The 18,753-nt window shown below is 36.3% G+C and overlaps 1 protein-coding gene across 1 annotated transcript in view; it reads left to right on the top strand.

The window, feature by feature from the left end:
- ADGRV1 (adhesion G protein-coupled receptor V1) overlaps positions 1–18,753 on the top strand; it is a 637,421-nt gene that overhangs the window by 506,876 nt on the left and 111,792 nt on the right. The window contains exon 86 of the mRNA XM_077139161.1: positions 13,542–13,699. Coding sequence (XP_076995276.1) covers positions 13,542–13,699 — 158 coding nt within the window. The remainder of the gene's footprint in view (positions 1–13,541; positions 13,700–18,753) is intronic.

Below are 18,753 nucleotides of genomic sequence, written 5' to 3'. Positions count from 1 at the left end.
TTTATTGTCCTATGTTCATATCCTTATTTATTCTCTAACCAAATGCAATTTGTTCTTTTGAATGGATTCTTATAACCTGCAAAAATTTTAATAGTATCGTTAAGAACTGTTTCACAGTATGAATAAATATGGTTTAAGTTGCTTGGTTATCACTATTGAGTATTGTTGAGTAATATGCTCAGAAACATGTATTTAGAGTTTCATTCTGTGATTTATTCAATAGCTACCTAAACCCTAGGAATTCATATGCAAAGTAAAGTAAAACAATTGGGACACTTCCTATAAAGGGTATTTTAAATTATGGTCAGAATATGACCTAAAAAAAAAAATTACATGATTTTCTGTTGGATCTGGCTTATTCTTTGGAGCCTCATTTAGAGTTTGGGCTATGGAGTTCTGGGCAAGCCTCAGAAGCTCTTGTACCTTAATTTCTTCAACTATGAAATTAGTGAGAGGACAGGATGACCTCTACTACCTCTTCTACCTCTACAGTTCTATGAAGATCTTTGTTTCATTTTGCTTTAATGAAGGGAGGAAGTGCTGTTATCTTTCTAAAGGGCAGCTCAGGTTAGATGGGGATATTCAAAATGCCCTGCTTTCTTGGTCATCATTGGAATCTTCCAGCGGCCACCCAATCCAGCATTCAGGCATCTAAGATGCTAAAAACACTCTCCCTTCTAGAAACCATCACAAATCATTCTTTTCCCTGTGTCCTCTCTTTGGAAGCTTTGGTAGAGTAGGAGAATGTGGCGATTCAGGAGTGCAAGAGATGAGAAACTGCCAATGCCAATTCCCAAATTCTTTAAGAAGCCCCTGAAGCAACAATTCCTTGTCTACTGCTGCTGACACTTGGGGCCAGACTAGTTCATCGGTCTGTGGTAGTATGACCATGTGTGATGTTTTCAAGCTGTGTGTTTGCCAGAAAAGTATGTTCTTAAAGGTAATCCATTCCTGTGGGTGTGGACTCCTTGTAGGGAGGATCTTTTCATGAGTAGGATCTTAAGATATGACCTACCTCATTCAGGGCAGGTTGTCATCTTCTTACTGTATTTGAGAATGAAATTCAAACAAAGAGAGGGAAAGCCGCAGAAGCAAGTTGCTGAAAGCAGTGAAACCCAGAAGAGAAGGGAGAGACCAGCAGACACTACCACGTGCCTTGCCACGTGACAGAGGAGTCCAGGATTGCCAGCAGCTGGTCTTCAGGAAGAAAGCATCATCTTGACGATGCTTTGATTGGGACGTTTTCATGGCTTCAAAACTGCAAGCTTGTAAAATAACAGATTCCCATAGTTAAAGCCAACACATTTTTTTGGTATCTGCTTTCAGCAGCTTAACAAACTAGAACACCATGTATTGTTGGACTTGCTTGAGTATTACCTACTTCATTTTGAATAGCCCACAATTAACTGGGCTTTTTAAATTGGAAAGATCGGTCTGCCTATGAACCAAGTTGCAATAACAGGTTTTCCAGAAACACACATGAGTCATGGGGAAAAGCTGCAAAAGGAAAGTTCTCCTTTTTCCCCTCACTCAAACACAGTTATTTGCATAACTGAGTTGCATTAACCATCTGCTGGTTAGTTAGGAATTGAGAGGGGGATAAGCAGGTTTCAGATTCCACCTCTTTCATGAAAAATTTTTCCATCACTGACACATACAGCTCAGCACTTTCCCCAACACATGAAAGATGATGGAAGTTCACACTGCCCTGTCTACACTGTGCTATCTTCTTTTTATACAGGTTAGATCTTGTTGGGGTGATGAAAAAGTTTTGGTAATGGATAGTGGTAATGGTAGCACAACAATGTTTATGTAATTGACATCAGGAAATATATGTTTAGATATGATTAAAAGGGGGGAAATTTGTTCGTACATACGTTATCAGAATAAAAATTTCTTAAAAAGCGTACAACTATACAACACAGTGAATCCGAGTGTAAACTATGGACTTTAGTCAATACTATAATTAGAATATTGTTTCGCCGATTTTAATAAGTGTACCATACTAATGCAAAGTGCTAATGATAGATAAAACTGTGGGTGGGTGCTGAGGGGTAGCTGGGAACTGTCTGCTTTATAAATGCTGCTTCTGTAAACCTATAGCTTCTCTAATAAAAAAAGACTTCATCCCACTTTGTCTTTTCCCCAACGTATATGCCCTCACATATCTAGAACATCCTTTTCTTCTGAGAAACTTCTTTACATAAACATTTTTAAAAAATCACTTTATATAATTGTGATATACTGCTTAAGATTTCGAAGCTTTAAGGAAAATGAAATGTATTATTTCTTCCCAAAATTGAAGATTTCCTGTAGGGTGGATGGAATTTTGACCTCCATCTCCTTTACTTCCAGTTTTACTTTCCTTTCCTGAAATTAACCCAGGAACTCTATTACAAGCCTTCCCCAGTTATTTTTGCCCATATTTCCTAGCCCTTTGAACATTTAATAGAGATGCCTCACATGTTGACGTTATATAATGGGATTTTATATGTTCCTTATTGTTATAGTATATTTTTAAAGAGAGGAGTCATATCTTTTACATTTTTTAAGTTACCAGCTATTACTCTAATTTTAAAATGTTCACTAAATACTAATTAATAATAGTTTCATAGGCCAACCTAGCAACGACCAAGTATGAGCATATTAAAATAGTTTCGATTTTTTAAAACACATTTTTGACATGCTAATCCATTACTTGGTAAAGACAAACATCCTTAAATATGTTCTCTATAAAATTTAGGAAATGGACTGGAAAACAGCTGGGGATTAAAGTTTAGCAAAAACTGTATTATCTACAACTGAAATTAGTGAATTTAAAATGCTTGCTAGAAAATCACTTACCTATTGGCTTTATCCTCACCTGGTTTTAATAGTTGAAAGTTTAACCTATTAGTTCTAGGATTTTAAGAACTAAATTTTACAATAGTGCAAAGAAGTGCATAGTATATTTTAAACAGTATGAGTAACTTCAATGAACAATTGCTTAATAAATTTAAGCCAACATTTAAGAACATCAGTTATTGCAATTAAATTGTTAAATGCTAACTTGACTGTATATGGCACAAGGTATGGGATAACTGAGCATTTACCTTTGCAGGGCTTTTTTTTGGAAGTTTTTTCTTAGAGTACTTGCAAATTTCACATGAAATGAGAGGAATCAGTGGGCCTGATCTCCAGGACAGTGTGACACAGCTGCTTTTCTGTAAAATGTGGTAGATAATTAAAAATTGAGGCATCCTGCTTCAAAGTGATCTTTGCCCCTTCAAGAAGTCTTCACCATTGCGCTCAGCATTTTTATACTTGTCAGAGCCACTCAAAACAACTACATCCATAATAAAGTGGCCCACAGTGAGACCTTTGCAGGCAAACACCGACACTTCTACCTTTCTCGTATTTTTCATGGGTTATGAATGAAGACTGTAGAAGTCTTATAAGAGTGTTTGGGAAGAGAATTCTTCAAAGCCTATGAATTCTTCATCAGGAAAAGGAAATAACATTCATGCGAATGTGAAAGCTTGCCCCACTTTCTTCTGAACTATTCCTAAATGTTTTGAGTTTCTTGAAATAACAAATTTTAAAAATAAAGCATAAAACTTGCATCTTTAATGTTAAATGAAGATTAGAAATTTCTGCATCTTAACTGTCCGATGAAGCACAGACTCATCTGAAGTCACTTTGTTAATATTAGTTGTTCTCTGAGGCCCTTTGTCTACAGGTACTATCAGTGAAGTCAGATAGAGGGGGCAAAAAGATGGAATATTTTGGGCAGGCATTAATCTTGTGTTCCCACATTCAATACTGCAAATACCTGTAGTATGTTCAGATACAGTTGATATAATTAGTCAGAAAACCAGCCATCCATTCACAGGCAAGAGTTAAAGACAGGGCATCTTTGAATTTTCTAGCACAATAACATTTTCCAGTACCAAATGATTTTGTTTTATGAGAACACGGAGCACTAGTACATGCAAAAGAAAAAAAAAAGGAGTCATCCCGACCTTGTTCTGATTAATTTCTGAAGGGGCCTTGGTTCACCAAAACCCATCCAGATCAAAGTTTTCAAGCCACTGTCCAATAGCATGATTGTAACAATATAATCAAACTGTTCAGGGAACAGACTGCTCATATTTGAGTTTCTTGGGAAAAGGAAAAATAAAATAATTTAGGCTATTATGATTTTCAGGCACTTCTCATCAATGATCTCTGACTTATTAAAACTTTGAGTTCATTATTCATCATTGTGATTTATCTGTAAATATACCTTACCTTTTTAATAAGCCAAGTATACTGGCAGCTCATGCATAGTCATCAAGTATTAGTTACATACAATATGATGGTGTGTTTTAGTAGAGATAATATATCTGACTCCAAATTTTTAGTTTAATTCAAACAATTAAAATATCTTCTCTTTTTTATGTAGGTGAAACAGTCTTCTGATATGTCCACATTTTTTCTTTGCTCAATCTTTTTAAATAATAAAAGCATCTGGACACATATTTAAGTAGTTAAAAGTTAGCTTGACCCTTATCCTTTGATTCTTTGGCTTCCTTCTGAGGCAGGTGTCAATGCACAGTGTTAGAAACACTAACCAGAGTCTAAAACAAGGAGACTTGATAGAGACATCCAACTATATCTTCAAGAGCAATGCATTTTGAAGTCCAGTACAGGTTGTGTTCCTCCCTCTTTCTCTCTTTATTATTTGCACTTGCTCATTAGCTATGTATTTGCTATGACCTTTATAGTTGCATCTAAAGACCCATTAAACCCACTTGAAGTAAAGGAGAGTCTAAACAAACAAATAACAACAACAAAAACAGAAAACCACCAATGGGATGTTCATGGGCATTCAAAAGCAGGAAATGAGGTATAGCTGGACCTCCCAGGACCTGGAATTAGAATGCTGGAAACCAGGCCACACTCTTCACCTCACAGGAACCACAGAATATCTTTCACATCTGGGTTGTTCTGAACTTCTAAGCTCTCCTCCTCTCCATTCCCCACTTCTTTCTCCTCCCCTAACTTTACAGTAACTCTAGTGCCTACCACTGGCAGATTCTCAAGAGAGAAAAGCTGATTAGTTCAGCTCAACTTTTTGAGCCGGGTCACCAGTTGTCAGGTGGAAGCCAGAAGAATGAGTGTCTTTGGTTCAGGTATCCATCTCAGAACTAGTCACCTGTGGATTGGGATTTGAAGATAGAATAACATATGGGATTGCCTTTTCCAGAAGCCTTGAGCAATACAGTAAACTGTGGCATAAATTGATTGCATTCACATTTACAGAAACATGGTCCCTTCAAGTGGAACTGAATATTTACCTCCCACCTACACCCCAACGCTACCGTTCCCATCTTCATCCACCAATCTGCAGGTTGGTTTATGTCCTCTCACTTCATTGTTAGAACGGTCCCTCTTCTGCAATGTGAACTCTCCCATTGCTTATCCCAAGCTTGCAAACATCAAAGATCTCTACATCTCCACTGTGTTTCCTGATGCTTTTCTTTCTCACCAGTTCTTTTTTAAAAATATTTTTACTGAGAAATCTTCACACATAGACATTCCATACATGGTATACAATCAATGACTCACAATATCATCATCTCACCGGTTCTTCAGGCTGCTGTGACCATCATGTGCTGTGAAATCTTGGTGTCTGTTGCTCTGGGGAACATATAATCCCTTACAGTCACTGTCAAAGACATATAAAGATAATTAGTTAATTTTTAAATTACATTAGGCTAACTTATATGGACAAGAAACACCAGGGAATTCTGATTCAGGCAATCTTGGGTGAGTCTGAGATTCTGAATCCTTAATAAACTCCCAAGTGGTACTGATGCTGCTGATATCAGAACCACACTTTGGGTCAAAGACTAGATACTGAAGTGTGTGCTTTTATTGTAAATACAATCTCCTTGATAGAAGGGACCATGTTGTAGGCATCTTTTTTTTTTTTTCGCATGGCCAAGCACCTGGAAACAAACCCTGGTCTCTGGCATGGCAGGTGAGAACTCTGCCTGCTGAACCACCATGGCCCTGTAGGCATCTTTATATCCCCTTCCTTGTCCAGCACTATATTCTAATATCTGATAGATAACCAAATATTGGTTGATGGATTTTGATTGAACTGAGCACGCATGAAATACAGAATATTTATGCCTGTTTTTTCAAGTGAGTAGTTTTCAAAGACTGCTAAAAACCAGTTAAATCAATAAACATTTTTAAGTATCTGGTCGTGCAAAGCACTAGGAAGAATAGTACAAAGAAAACGTTACAGCCCTTGTCCTCAAGGAGAATGCTAGCATCTTTACCCTTCAAAACTAATACATCTTTGCTGGAACTGTGGAAATAATTTTAGAATCGTGGAGGCAGCTGTGAAGGAGATTGAGCCCATTTTTGCTGCTACTAAGTTTACCTTGTATAATTTAAATGTCACTTTTCCCAAAGGTACAATGGGACTAAGTGGACTGTTGTGATGATTATGTGTGATTATGTATGTAAGGATTGAGTTTCATGCCTAGCATGTAAGAAATATTTGTTGCTTATAGTAGTAGAAGTATTTCAAATAGTCTTAATTGTCCAGCTAATTCAGTTTAAGAAAATACTTTGTCCCCTCCGTCTTCTCCCTTGCTAAATCCATATATAAATCTTAATGTTCCATTTCATTTTGTAGGGCACATCTGCAATTTAATCTTAGAATTGTTCTTGTTTAAAGTTTAAACTTAAAGAAAAATGCTTGTTTTACAATTAAATTGAATCCCTTTAGCATGAAAACGGCTATATTCACTGCAATAGAAAATGGAATTTAGAATATATTTTCCTTCTTTGAAACCAGTAGACCCAAACTTATTATTTTCCTTCACTCTGATGTCTTCATAAATTAGTCATTAAAAAAAATAATGTACTTAAAATGTTTCTCTGAATTGCTCCTGCCATTTTGGATGGACCAGAAAATAAATGCACATATCCATATACACATGCATACATATGCACATATACATATGTCAATACACGCATACATTCTTAAATAAATTAAAAATGTGTGCTAAGAGCATCACTTTGGAGAAGGTAAATTGGAGACAAAAAGAAAGAAATATTGAAATCATAAACATTAGATTTTATTTATAAATGAAAAATATCAACATAATGAAGAACATCTGTTTCAAACAATAACACCAATAAACAGATATATTTCTATACAAAGTAGAAACCAGTTTGCAATAAAAGATGAGCAATTATTGATTGATCATTATGCCAATTTGAAAGTATTATGTACCCTAGAAAAGTCATGTTTTAATCCTCAGCCAACCTTGTAGGCTCAGGTATTTCTTTTAATCCTGATTCAATAGCATAGCATGCAACTTTTGATTAGCTAATCTCCACAGAGACGTGGCACACCCAACTGTGGGTGTGATCTGTTGATTTGATGAGATGTGGCTCCACCCATTCCAGGTGGCTCTTGATTAGTTTCCTAGAGTCTTTAAAAGGGGAAACATTTTGGAGAAAACTCAGAAACAATAGAAGCCTCAGAGCCAACAGAGAGAGAAAGAGCTGACATAGAAGTTGACACCTGGAGAACAGAGACACAGATGTTTGGAGATGCCTCGAGCCCAGCACACGTCACCGCGAGATGTTAAACAAGCCAGAACCTGGAGAGAGCAAAGGGAAGCCAAGAGATGAAAACCAACCCTGGAAAAGCAGAATGAGGAACCCCCACAGAAACAGAGGCTGAAAGCAATGGAGCCCAGGAGGAAGGAACCAGCAGATGCAAGCCATGTGACTCCCCAGCTGACAGAGGTGTCCCTAACCCATCAGCCTTCCTTGAATTAAGGTATCTTTCCCTCAATGTCTTAGTTCAGACATGTTTATAGACTTAAAACTATAAACTTATAACTTATTAAATTCCCTTTTTAAAAATTATGTCACATTCTGGCAGCTTGCAAACTAATGCAGTTATACATTAAATAAAGTTAAAGAATGAAACCAACAGACCATCCTCTTTACTCCTCAATTAAAATAAGACTTCACCATGAGTTCTCATATGGAGAAGAAAAAGTTGATTGAAGCAACAAAGGCAGATTGATATAAATCCCACCATTAAGGAAGTGCTAAGGAACCCACATCAGGGTAGACATGAGTCTATGAATCATAACTATTAGCATTGTCTTGTTGAGAAGTACTTACAAGATGACCATAGAAACAAACATTTACTTCTCTTTCATTACCGAGGTTTTTTCATTACCTCTGTAGCCCAGATGTAACCTAGTGTCAGCCGCCTGGATTTCTTCAAGTCCTCCTGCTTGCTAGGTCACCTTGTTCTTTAAAATATAATTCAAATGGACTTAAATCACAATCTCATGTACAAAAAGTACCCAGCGTCCCTTCCAATATTTTCAGCACTTCTAAGAGGAAGCTTTTGTCTCTACTAGACTCTGCCTCTGAACTCCTTCTCATGCTGATTTTGTATGGTAATAAAGAAACTGCACTACCCTAAACCACCAGCACAAAAGTTTGAAAATCAAGTTAGGCCATGCAAGTGAAAATACTTCAGTAAGAATAAAGGGCTACCTAGGAAAGGTAATCGTCTTTTTGAATTAGAAAGAGGCACAACACCATCAGTGTTCCAAGGGTAAACCTGGCGGAGAAAAACCTGAAAGTAATGAAGCAGCATTTACTTGTTTCATGTGGCTGAAATGACCAAAGTCCTGACAAGATTTTGAAATAAATTAGGATTGTCTATGGGTTATAATAAAAAAGAAAATTTACCCATGAAAGTTAAAAAGGAAACATAAAATGTTAGTTAGATGATTGCAGGAACCCAAAAGAGTATTAAACACAAAAAGAGAGGCGGGGACAGTGCGACAGTGGCTCAGTGGTGGAATTCTCATCTGTCATGCTGGAGACCCAGCTTCGATTCCTGGTACCTGCCCCTGCAAAAAAAGAAGAGAGAGGAGTCGCTGGAGTACTCTGAAGCTGTATGAACTGGTAATGAGAAGGAGCACACTTTCCTTGCCCTTTTTAAGAAATCAAATCCACATGGCCTTTGTCTCATCTTCTGGTGTCTGCCAGCTCTGTTCTTGAAGCAATAGTTGCCAATACATTAATCAACTACTTCCCTGGTCCTAGTGTAAGTATAGTGTTCAGTCTACTCATTTCTTTCATTGCATTCACTTTTTCCAAGAATTTGTTCCCGGTCTTATTTCAGAAACTATCCTAACATGATATTCACAATTTCCTAATCCCCCCATCACTTCTGTGTGAGCTCATCCTCAAACTGCCTGGATGTACTGTACATTTTAATCAGTTGGACTGAAAGAAATTCTGTTTCATGAGGTATCTTTCTTGTTTGTTTTTATTTCTTTGTAAGGGAAGGACATGGTTCATGTATCTTGAGCATATTTAATTAGATGTAGGAAATTTTACTATGCATCAATAGGAATCCCATTCAGAAATGTGGTTCAGAAACTTAGAGTAATATCTATTAGGTTTGTTTGTTTGTTTTAACAAACATTCTTCCCACCCCCTCCCCCAATCTCTCCTCTCATGGTAACCTCTAATCTGTTTTCTATTTCTGCAAATTTGCAGAAATCTTCTAGTCATCTCTTATACATGGTATCAAAAAATTTTTGTCTTTATACATCTTGCTTATTTCACCAGTTATAATATTTTTAAGGTTCTTCCATGTTGCAGTATGTCTCAGAACTTCATTTTTTTCTTATGGCCAAATAATATTCCATTGTGTACACGTACCACATTTTGTTTATCCATTCATTTGTTGATGGATACTTGGAATGTTTCTAGCTTTTACCTATTTTGAATAATACTGCTATAAACATTAATGTACAAGTACCTTTGACCATTTTCACTCTCTTCGGGTATATACCTAGAAATGGGATTGCTGGGTCAGATAATTCTTTATTTAACTTTTCAAGAAACCACTATATTGCTTTCTACAGTGGCTACATCATTTTACATTCCTACCAACAACACGCTAGAGTTCCAGTTTCTCTGCAATCTCCAACACTTTAATTTTTTTTCTTTCTTTTTATTTTAATAATTGTCATCACTGTAAGTGTACAGTGGTTTCTCATTGTGGTTTCAGTTTGTATTTCTTTAATGCTTAATGATGCTGAGATCTTTGCTTGTGCTTATTGGCCATTTGTATATCTTTGGAGAAACATCTATTCAAGCTTTTTTGCCTATTTTTAAATTAGATTGTTTGGGTTTTGTTGTGCATGGTAAAAGCTCTTGATATATTCTGGATATTAATATGATATATTTTGAAACTGTTTTCTTCATTTTATTTTTTCAGGTTATTTTTTCATTTTCTTGATAATTTCCTTCCATGCAAAAAGATTTTTAATTTTGATAAAATCAAATCTATCTATTGTTTATTTTATTACTGGTGCTTTTTTGATATCATATCTAAGAATCTATTGCCGAATCCCAGGTCATGAAAACGTGTCCCAATGTTATATTCTAAGAGTTCTATAGCTTCATCTTTTATATTTAATCCTTGATCCATTTTGAGTTCATTTTGTTTATGGTGTGAGATAGGAGTATAATTGCATTTTTCTGCATGTGTATATCCAATTTTCCCAAAACCACAGCATATACTAGCACCCTGCTCAAAAACTAATTAAAGTAGCCATAGATGTGTGGGTCTATTTCTGTACTTTTAATTCTGTCCCACTGATCTGTCTATCTTTGTGCCAGTATTACACTATTTTGGTTACTGTTACTTTTAATACAGTTTGAAATTGGAAAGTGTGAATCCTCCAACCCTGTTCTTACTCTTTTTCAAGATTTTACAGCCCGGAATTGAATTTTGATGACATTTTTCAGGGTAAAAATGAAGCAGTGAAGCCTGTGTGTATATTCCTTTGCCAGAATTTGAATTGGTCTAAGCACTGCAATGCCAATCAATCCATAATCCAGATAAAAACAACAGATCATCTAAACCCAATGTAATTAATAATAATAAGTAGTCAATGCAACCACTATTTTTAGTGCAGAAATATACTTACAATCAAGGATGTTAATTCTTCCCCGTTTTAGCCACAGGCCTTTTACCTGGAAGATGAGGTGTCACTGCATACTGATGAGTATACAAGGAAGGATTTAGGCATTATACTGTCCAAATTAAATCCTAAAAGCCAGGAAATTCATAAGTCTGGCATCTCTTTGCAAATGTAGTGTGTGATAAAATATCTCTTGAAATGAGTCTTGTTTATGTGAGGAATACATTTAGCAGATCATATTAATTAGAAATAATTTCTAAGGAAGGCCTTTAATAATGTCTCTTTTTAAATATGAAGGTGAGGCACTGTTTTCCCAAACCAAGAAAGTTAGCTTCCCTTGACTACCCAGATTATGGGTTTTGAGATTTCCTTCTAAACAGTGTGATGTGTTTATGTTTTCTTCAAAATCCATTATTTATGGATTTATTGTCATCAACTATTATGTATTTTTAAATGGAGAAAGAAGTTTTGAAAGAAAATATTTGAAAAGAGACACTGTTCGCTATTAAGTTGTCTTTTCATTAAGAGTATTATGTTTTTAAAATCTATGCGATGTCCTTTATAAGATTACCTCAGAGTCACAGTTTTAGATGTTGAGAACCTGCGTAGAAGTCCTCCATTGTAAGGTTCTTGTGGAAGACTTCAATTAAGGGACAAAAGGATTTACAACTCATGAGTGCAAATTTCCATTTATACCTCTTAAAACCATTTTCTTTGAACTATCAGTGTTACAAAAGAGATTTTACAAAATGTAAATTTACCTTAGATTCCATGATTCTAGATAAACTCCAGAAGTAATAGATTCAATTGTGCAGTAGGGCTTCAAATTGGAAAACTCTTCTTCATTTTCACGAGAATAGAAGGCTCTTGGGAAAATGTATAGCTTAGGAATGACAAAACTGCCAACCATGGTGTTAGTCAGGGTTCTCTAGAGAAACAGAACCAACAGGAGATATCTGTAAATATGAGATTTATAAAAGTGTCTCACACAAGCGTAGGAATGGAAGAGTCCAAGATCCATGCGCGGGCTGTGAAGCTGGTGGCTCTGATGAAGATCCTTAGAGAGGGTCTCCATAGAGAGACTTGCTGGCTAAAGAAGGAGTGAGTCTCTCTTCTTCCTTAAAAGCCTTCAACTGATTGGATTATCTCATTGTGGGAGACATGCCTTAGTTGATCGCAGATGTAATCAGCCACAGATGCAATTAACTGACTGGTGATTTAATTAACCAACCATGAAATATTCTTGCAGCAACAGTCAGACCAGTACTTTCCTGACCAGACACCTGGGCATAATCATTGGCCAAGTTGACACAAAACCTAACCATCTCAACCACTAAACAATAAAAAAAAGTTGTGGGTGATATCAGAATGGAGCCGTAGGAGTCCTCAAATTTACTTTCAAACAATATCTTACCTTATGTGGTCCTCAAGGGAAACGTAGGCCAAAAAAGGTGGAGCTGGAAAAGAAGGCAAAGTAATGACTTCTTATTAGCTTCCTAATAATTTCATGATCCCTCCTCATTTATTTCCTCCATGAGACTCATCCTTGGGAAAAAAATCCAAATGGAGAGAGAAAAAAACTGGGGAAGCCTGACCCCTTCCTATGCAGGAGTTGATCTGCCTTGTTTTCCCTACCCTGAGGACCCAGAGGGGTCAAGAGGGGCTTGGGCAAGCAAGATCAACCTTTGACCAAGCACAGTAAAACTCCACCCTCTTTCCATGGCCACAAAGCATTCTTTTTCTTTGGGACTTAAAATGTGGAAGGAAATGGAAAGGAGGCTTAGGTTACTCCAGAATTCACCAACTGAAATGACTGGAAAAATAATGTGGATATGAGTAGATCAGTGATTCCTAAAGTGTTTTCCAGAGGACACTAGGACACTAGTTCTATTGCATGACGCTTTGTGTGTGTGTGCTGTGTGTGTGTGTGGGGGGGGGGTGGCAAATAGAACAGGGTCCAATTGTCATTTAAATCTAGAAATGATAAGTTTTTGAAAATTAAGTACTTTATATGGTTTATTTCAGTTAATCTTTACAACTTACCTTTCTTGTGGATACTGTTATAACCCTGATTGTAAAGATGATGAAAGGTACAGAGCAACGAAGAAATGTACCTAAAGTTATTAGTTTGTTTAGTTGTGATGCTGGGATTCAGTACCAGGCAGTCTGATTCCAGAATTCATGACTTTCCATAAACTTTTTAATGATAAATAGGTACCCTAAATCTGCACAAGGTGTATATAGCATGAATTTCCCTAACTTTTTTTAGCCAAAAGCTTTTAAACATTTTTGTGAGCATCTCAAAAAAGTTAATGTTCCATGGAGCCTACTTTGTGAAGCAGTAGGCTAGATTTCATCATGTAGCCTCTACTGAAACAAAGCTTCAATTTGGCAGATCAAAAATTTGCTTTTGCCAACATCTAGATACAAAGAGCTAGTATAAAGTAGTAAAATACATTCTGAGTTTAGAAACATTGGTATTGAAGGTGTCTGAGTTACCCTTTCTCTTCTCTCTTTCAGGTGTTTCATCCCAAACATCTATGCAGCTTTGTTCACTGCTGCCCTCATCCCTTTAATGTGCCTTGTGGTGGTATTTGTGGTGTTCATCCATGCCTACCAGGTGAAGCCACAGTGGAAAGCATATGATGATGTCTTCAGAGGAAGAACAAATGCTGCAGGTTTGAAAGGAATTGCATTTGCACTTTGGAGATGGGAAGCTTTTAATGGTGGGGAAATGTCACTGAATATTTTTTATAAAGGAGTGGGGTTAGGCTCAGCTTTCAGTTCTGAAGCTACAAGTTCAGCTGTAGATTTCTAACTTCTCTTGCTTTTGGGGACTTTCTGACATCTGTCTTTCTTCAGGTCTCCCTAAGCTTTAATGCTGGTTCCAACTTTGTCTTTAAGATATTAATATCCAAGTAAATGAGTCACAGCCTTTGGGAGCTACTTCCCAAGCTTTCTTCAACTCAAGCAATGCCAACCTGTGTTCACCTGGTGAAATCTGTTCATTTCTTTCAGATTCTGAAACTTCTTTAGAGTTAAACAAACCTCCACAATGCTTCTGAGTGCTATATTTTGCATGTGGAATTCTGATTCTGCTGACAGATGTTTAAAAACATATGTAATCAGACAGCTTCATAAGTGGCTGCACATGTCTGCTTACTTAAGAGTACAGATCTTTCCAGCTCAAATTGGCTTTCACTGCAGCTCATTTTTTCCCTTTGAATCATACTTAGCACAGGTTTTTATGATCTGATTCATTTTTTTTGTTGTTATTGTTAGGTTAGAGCCTCTTGGGAATTTTCTTAAGTGGAACAATAACCACACACCTGCATAGAAAAAACTCTAAAATGTATGCCTGAGTGGGGTTCCAAGGAGAATCATATGAGCTGGGGGTAGAGATCCCTACTGGGCCAGTGGAGATGAATCTCTCTTTCCTAACCTTTTACAAATCTGAAGCTACATGAATGATCGTCTTAGTGGAATTCTTCCATTGTTAAGTCCCTTTCAGATTCCAATACCGTTTATGAATTCCCTAGAATAAGGCTAATATATTATTAGAGGCCCAATAGATACTATCACTAACGCTGTAATGAAAAGAGTCACCCTAATGTAAGACAAGCCCTCTAAGACCCTGAACTGAATCAGGCAAGATGAGAAAAGAATTTTCCTCATGGTATAAGGACAAGAGACTTACTTAATATTAGTTCGTAGAGTCGTTTGTCAGCTATTGTTTTAGCCAACTATTCTCTTTTTCTCCCTTATTTAGCATTCTGTCATTGTATAGGAAGAAATATTATATAAGGTTAGATGAATTTTAAATTCTTCAATTAGAAAGCAATATTCAATATAGAAATCCTATTTTTACATGGAACATAGATTTTTATTCAGAAGCTATGCTTTTTATTCTACTTAGGATTCCTTTTATTACAGTGCATATTCTCCTTTAGAGGGAAGGGTTGCTCTCTTCTTTCCCTAAATGGCAAGATTTGTTTTGTTTTATATGCAAAGTCAAAGTGCCAGGGTTTGCATATTTTCAGTTGTGATAGCATAAGGATCCCTAATATTGTGGGGTAATCCTTTGCATTCCCAAATAACCAATTTTGTCTCTTGATACAGAAGGTAAAACAATATCCTATTAACTGCAAAATATAGCCCTCAAGCATTGAACATAATGCTAAAAGTTCCAGCACATTTGTATTTCAACTAGGGAAAGCGCTCTTGAAATGAAGTATTAATTGAGGCATTACTCTCTTTTTGTTTTTCCAATTTATATTTGCCTAAGTTAGGTAATTTAGATTTACAAAAATTATTTACAGTATTTTAATTCTCTACTCCCATGACAATTCAGTCTAATTGTCATTATCTCATATCTGGACTCTTGCAGGATTGTTACCTCTAGCTCTAGTCCTTTTTTCTCCATTTCATTATCTCAAGTGTCTATATATATATATTTAAAATATAAATTTGATCCCCTAGCTCTCCAGCCTTAAAACCATTCAAGGTCTTTCTCAATGCCCAAAAGAAAAGTTTAGTTTCTTTATCCTTCAATGCAGTAGTCACCACAGTCCACCCCAAACCATCTTTCTACCTCCAGCTTAGTTATTGTTTATCCTACATTCTGACCACATGATTCTATTTATTCATTCTTTACTAAAATTGCCCAATACTGTCAGTCTTTGCTCATGTAATAAACCCTCTTTGAATGTAACATATTCCTTATCATTAATTAGAAAAAACTTGTGCTCAGAACTGATTTGGGAAAATTTGGGTACGCAAGAGGTGAAAGGAGTTTATCACCCACCTATAAAAATCTCCATCAGCTCTCCCAAAGCTGTTAGAAATAAAGCATAACCTAAGTAAAAATGGTGTGCTTGAAAACACAAGTCCACCAGATCCCACTTACAAAAAGGTATCATTCATTCCTTTACTGAAATTCTGGAAGCGCCCAATATGCCCTTCCTCTGAAACTTTTGGAATCCCTCTTTATATACTACAACACAAAGAATCACACATTCCCTCATCCATGCCTTAAAAGCACTTTGTACCTGTACCATTATTAACATTTGCCTTATAATGGGATGGTGACTTGTTTTGATATGTGTGTGTTTGATTCCCTTAATAAATTATGCATTCTTTGAAGGCAAGTACTATTTCTTATTCATCTCTATATCCCCAGGGCCTTGTAAACTGCTCAGTGGATAACAGGAGCATAATTAATATTTGTTGAATAAATGAATGGGTTAATATTCATGCAATGCATCATAAAAACTTTTAATTGTAGGTATGGATACCCAAGCTAAATATAGCTTTAAGAAGAAGAATCTACTATATCATCAAAAGTCAAAATTGTGTGATTTATAGACTTGATCTGATTGTATATATCCATTTGAAAGTTATTATTATTAGGACTCTGTTCTTCTTTTTGACTTCTAAGATTCCCAAATCTACATCTCAAGCTTTAACCTCTAACTTTGTCTTCCATATTTTATTTGAAACTATGTCACTATGTAAATCACTTCCACTTGAATGTGCTCAGCTTACTTCAAATTCAAAACTTCTAGAACAAATGCTTATCTCCTCTACCCTGGGGTTGCTGATGTTCTCTCTGAATCTTTCTTCTAAAATTTCATTGCACTGGTAAGGTATCCAGTCAAGATGATACCATAAGTTCGTGTTTTGCCCACTGTCCCACTCAATGTACATAGCAGTTATAGACAAGATATGACAAGATAATGATAAAAACAAGATGAACATCTCAGTGGATCAGGAATAGAGTGGAAACACAAAGTGTGCTGGGTCCATTAGCAGGTGGATGGTGAAGGATCTCAACTACTGTGTTGGTGAAACAAGGACTAACAGATCCTATCCAAGGTGAGTAGGCCAAAGCAATGGCTACTTCATGAAAGGAACCTGAAAGAAAAGAAAAGCTGCTACAGTAGCCTGGGTCTTTGGCTTATATCAGTCTGGGAGCCAATGAGAAAATAGACAAAGTATCTCTGCAAGTATCTGGGTCAAGCTCTCTAGAGTTCACAGACCATATCTGCCATATCTCTGATGTCACCATGGGAGACAGGAAGCCACAGGAGGATCTGAGCTCAGGCAACCACAAAACCATTAGATAGGAAGAGATAGCCAGAGAGAGAACAAGCAAAGAAACACGCTTCTACTCAAGATTAGCTGCAATATGAAACGCCCAAATGCAGGAGGAAAATCAAGAAGGACCCAAAAAGAGCAATCAAAAAGATGAATTAAATCCAGGAAAAAAAATTTAATGCAATGATCTGAAAATAACTTTGAGTAAACATGTTAAGATACTCAAAGATATAAAGCAGGGAAACTACAGTACCATGAGGCACCCCCATATTTTTTTTGCCCCACTTTTAGTTATTTATTTATCAACAGTTTTATTGAGATATAGTTTATATACCATAAAACTCGCTTCTTTAATGTGTTCGGTTCAGTGATTTTTGCTATATTTACACAGCTGTGTAACTATCACCATAATCTCATTTTAGAACATTTCATCATCCCAAAAAGAAACGTTATACCCATTAGCAGTCACTCCACATTATCTTTTCCCCTCAGCTCCTGGAAGCAATTAATCTGCTTTCTGTCTCTATAGAATTGCCTATTCTGGACTTTTCATATAAGATGAGATAATACAATATATGATTGTTTTAGTTTATTGGCAGCTAAAACGAATACCATTACAATTGAGTTGGCTTAACAACAGGAATGTATTGGCTCATGGTTTCTGAGGCTAGAAAGCTTGCTTTGTCCTGAAGTAGGTATCTTCTGGCTGGCTGGCAATCTTTGGAGTTCCTTGGCTTTTCTGTCACATACTAATGCACATGAAAGTGTCTTCTTCTTTCTCTTCTGGGTTCCATTGACTTTAGCTTCAGGCTGTTCCCAGTGGCCTCTTTCTCTGTGACCTTCCCTATAAGGGAATTGGCCCATCCTGATTGAATTGGGCCACACCTTAACTGAAGTAACCTCATCCATAGGTAACTATTTCCAATGGATTCATACCCACTGGAATGGATTGAGAGAGTGTTTTTCTGGGAAACATAACTCCAAACAACCACAATGGTCTTTTGTGTCTGGCTTCCTTCACTTAGCATAACATTTTCAAGATCCATCCATGTTGTAGCATAGAAAAGTAACTTGTTCCTTTTTATTGCTATATAATATTCCATTGCATGGAAATTCTATATTTTGTTTATCCATTCATCAGTTGATGGGCGTTGGGCTGTTTTCATCTTTTGACTACTGTGGATATTATTATGGGCATTCATGTAACAAGTTTTTGTATGAACATGTGTTTTCATTTCTCATGGATATATACCTAGCTGGCTTATATGGTAACTATGTTAAACATTTTGAGGAAATGTTAAACTGTTTCCTAGAATGTCTGCAGTGGACCATTTTCTAAATATGTTTGGAACCCAGCCACACTCATTCATTTACAGCAGCCTATGGCTGCTTTTACATTTCAGAATTGAATAGTTGCAGCAGTGACCATATGACTTCCAAAGCCTAACACAGTTACTATCTGGCTCTTTACAGGAAAAGCTTGCTACCCAACCTCAGATATAAAGGAAGATACATCCATTAAAAATATGTAAACATATTTTTTAAAGGATATAAATAAAATAAAAGCAGACAAGTATAAAAGGAAAATAATTTTAGAAATCCTAAAAATAAAAAATATAGCATTGTGGGTTGAATT

This window comes from Tamandua tetradactyla, chromosome 21, assembly GCF_023851605.1.
Source record: "Tamandua tetradactyla isolate mTamTet1 chromosome 21, mTamTet1.pri, whole genome shotgun sequence".
Lineage (NCBI taxonomy): Eukaryota > Metazoa > Chordata > Mammalia > Pilosa > Myrmecophagidae > Tamandua > Tamandua tetradactyla.
This window is presented reverse-complemented; position numbering and strand designations above follow the sequence as displayed.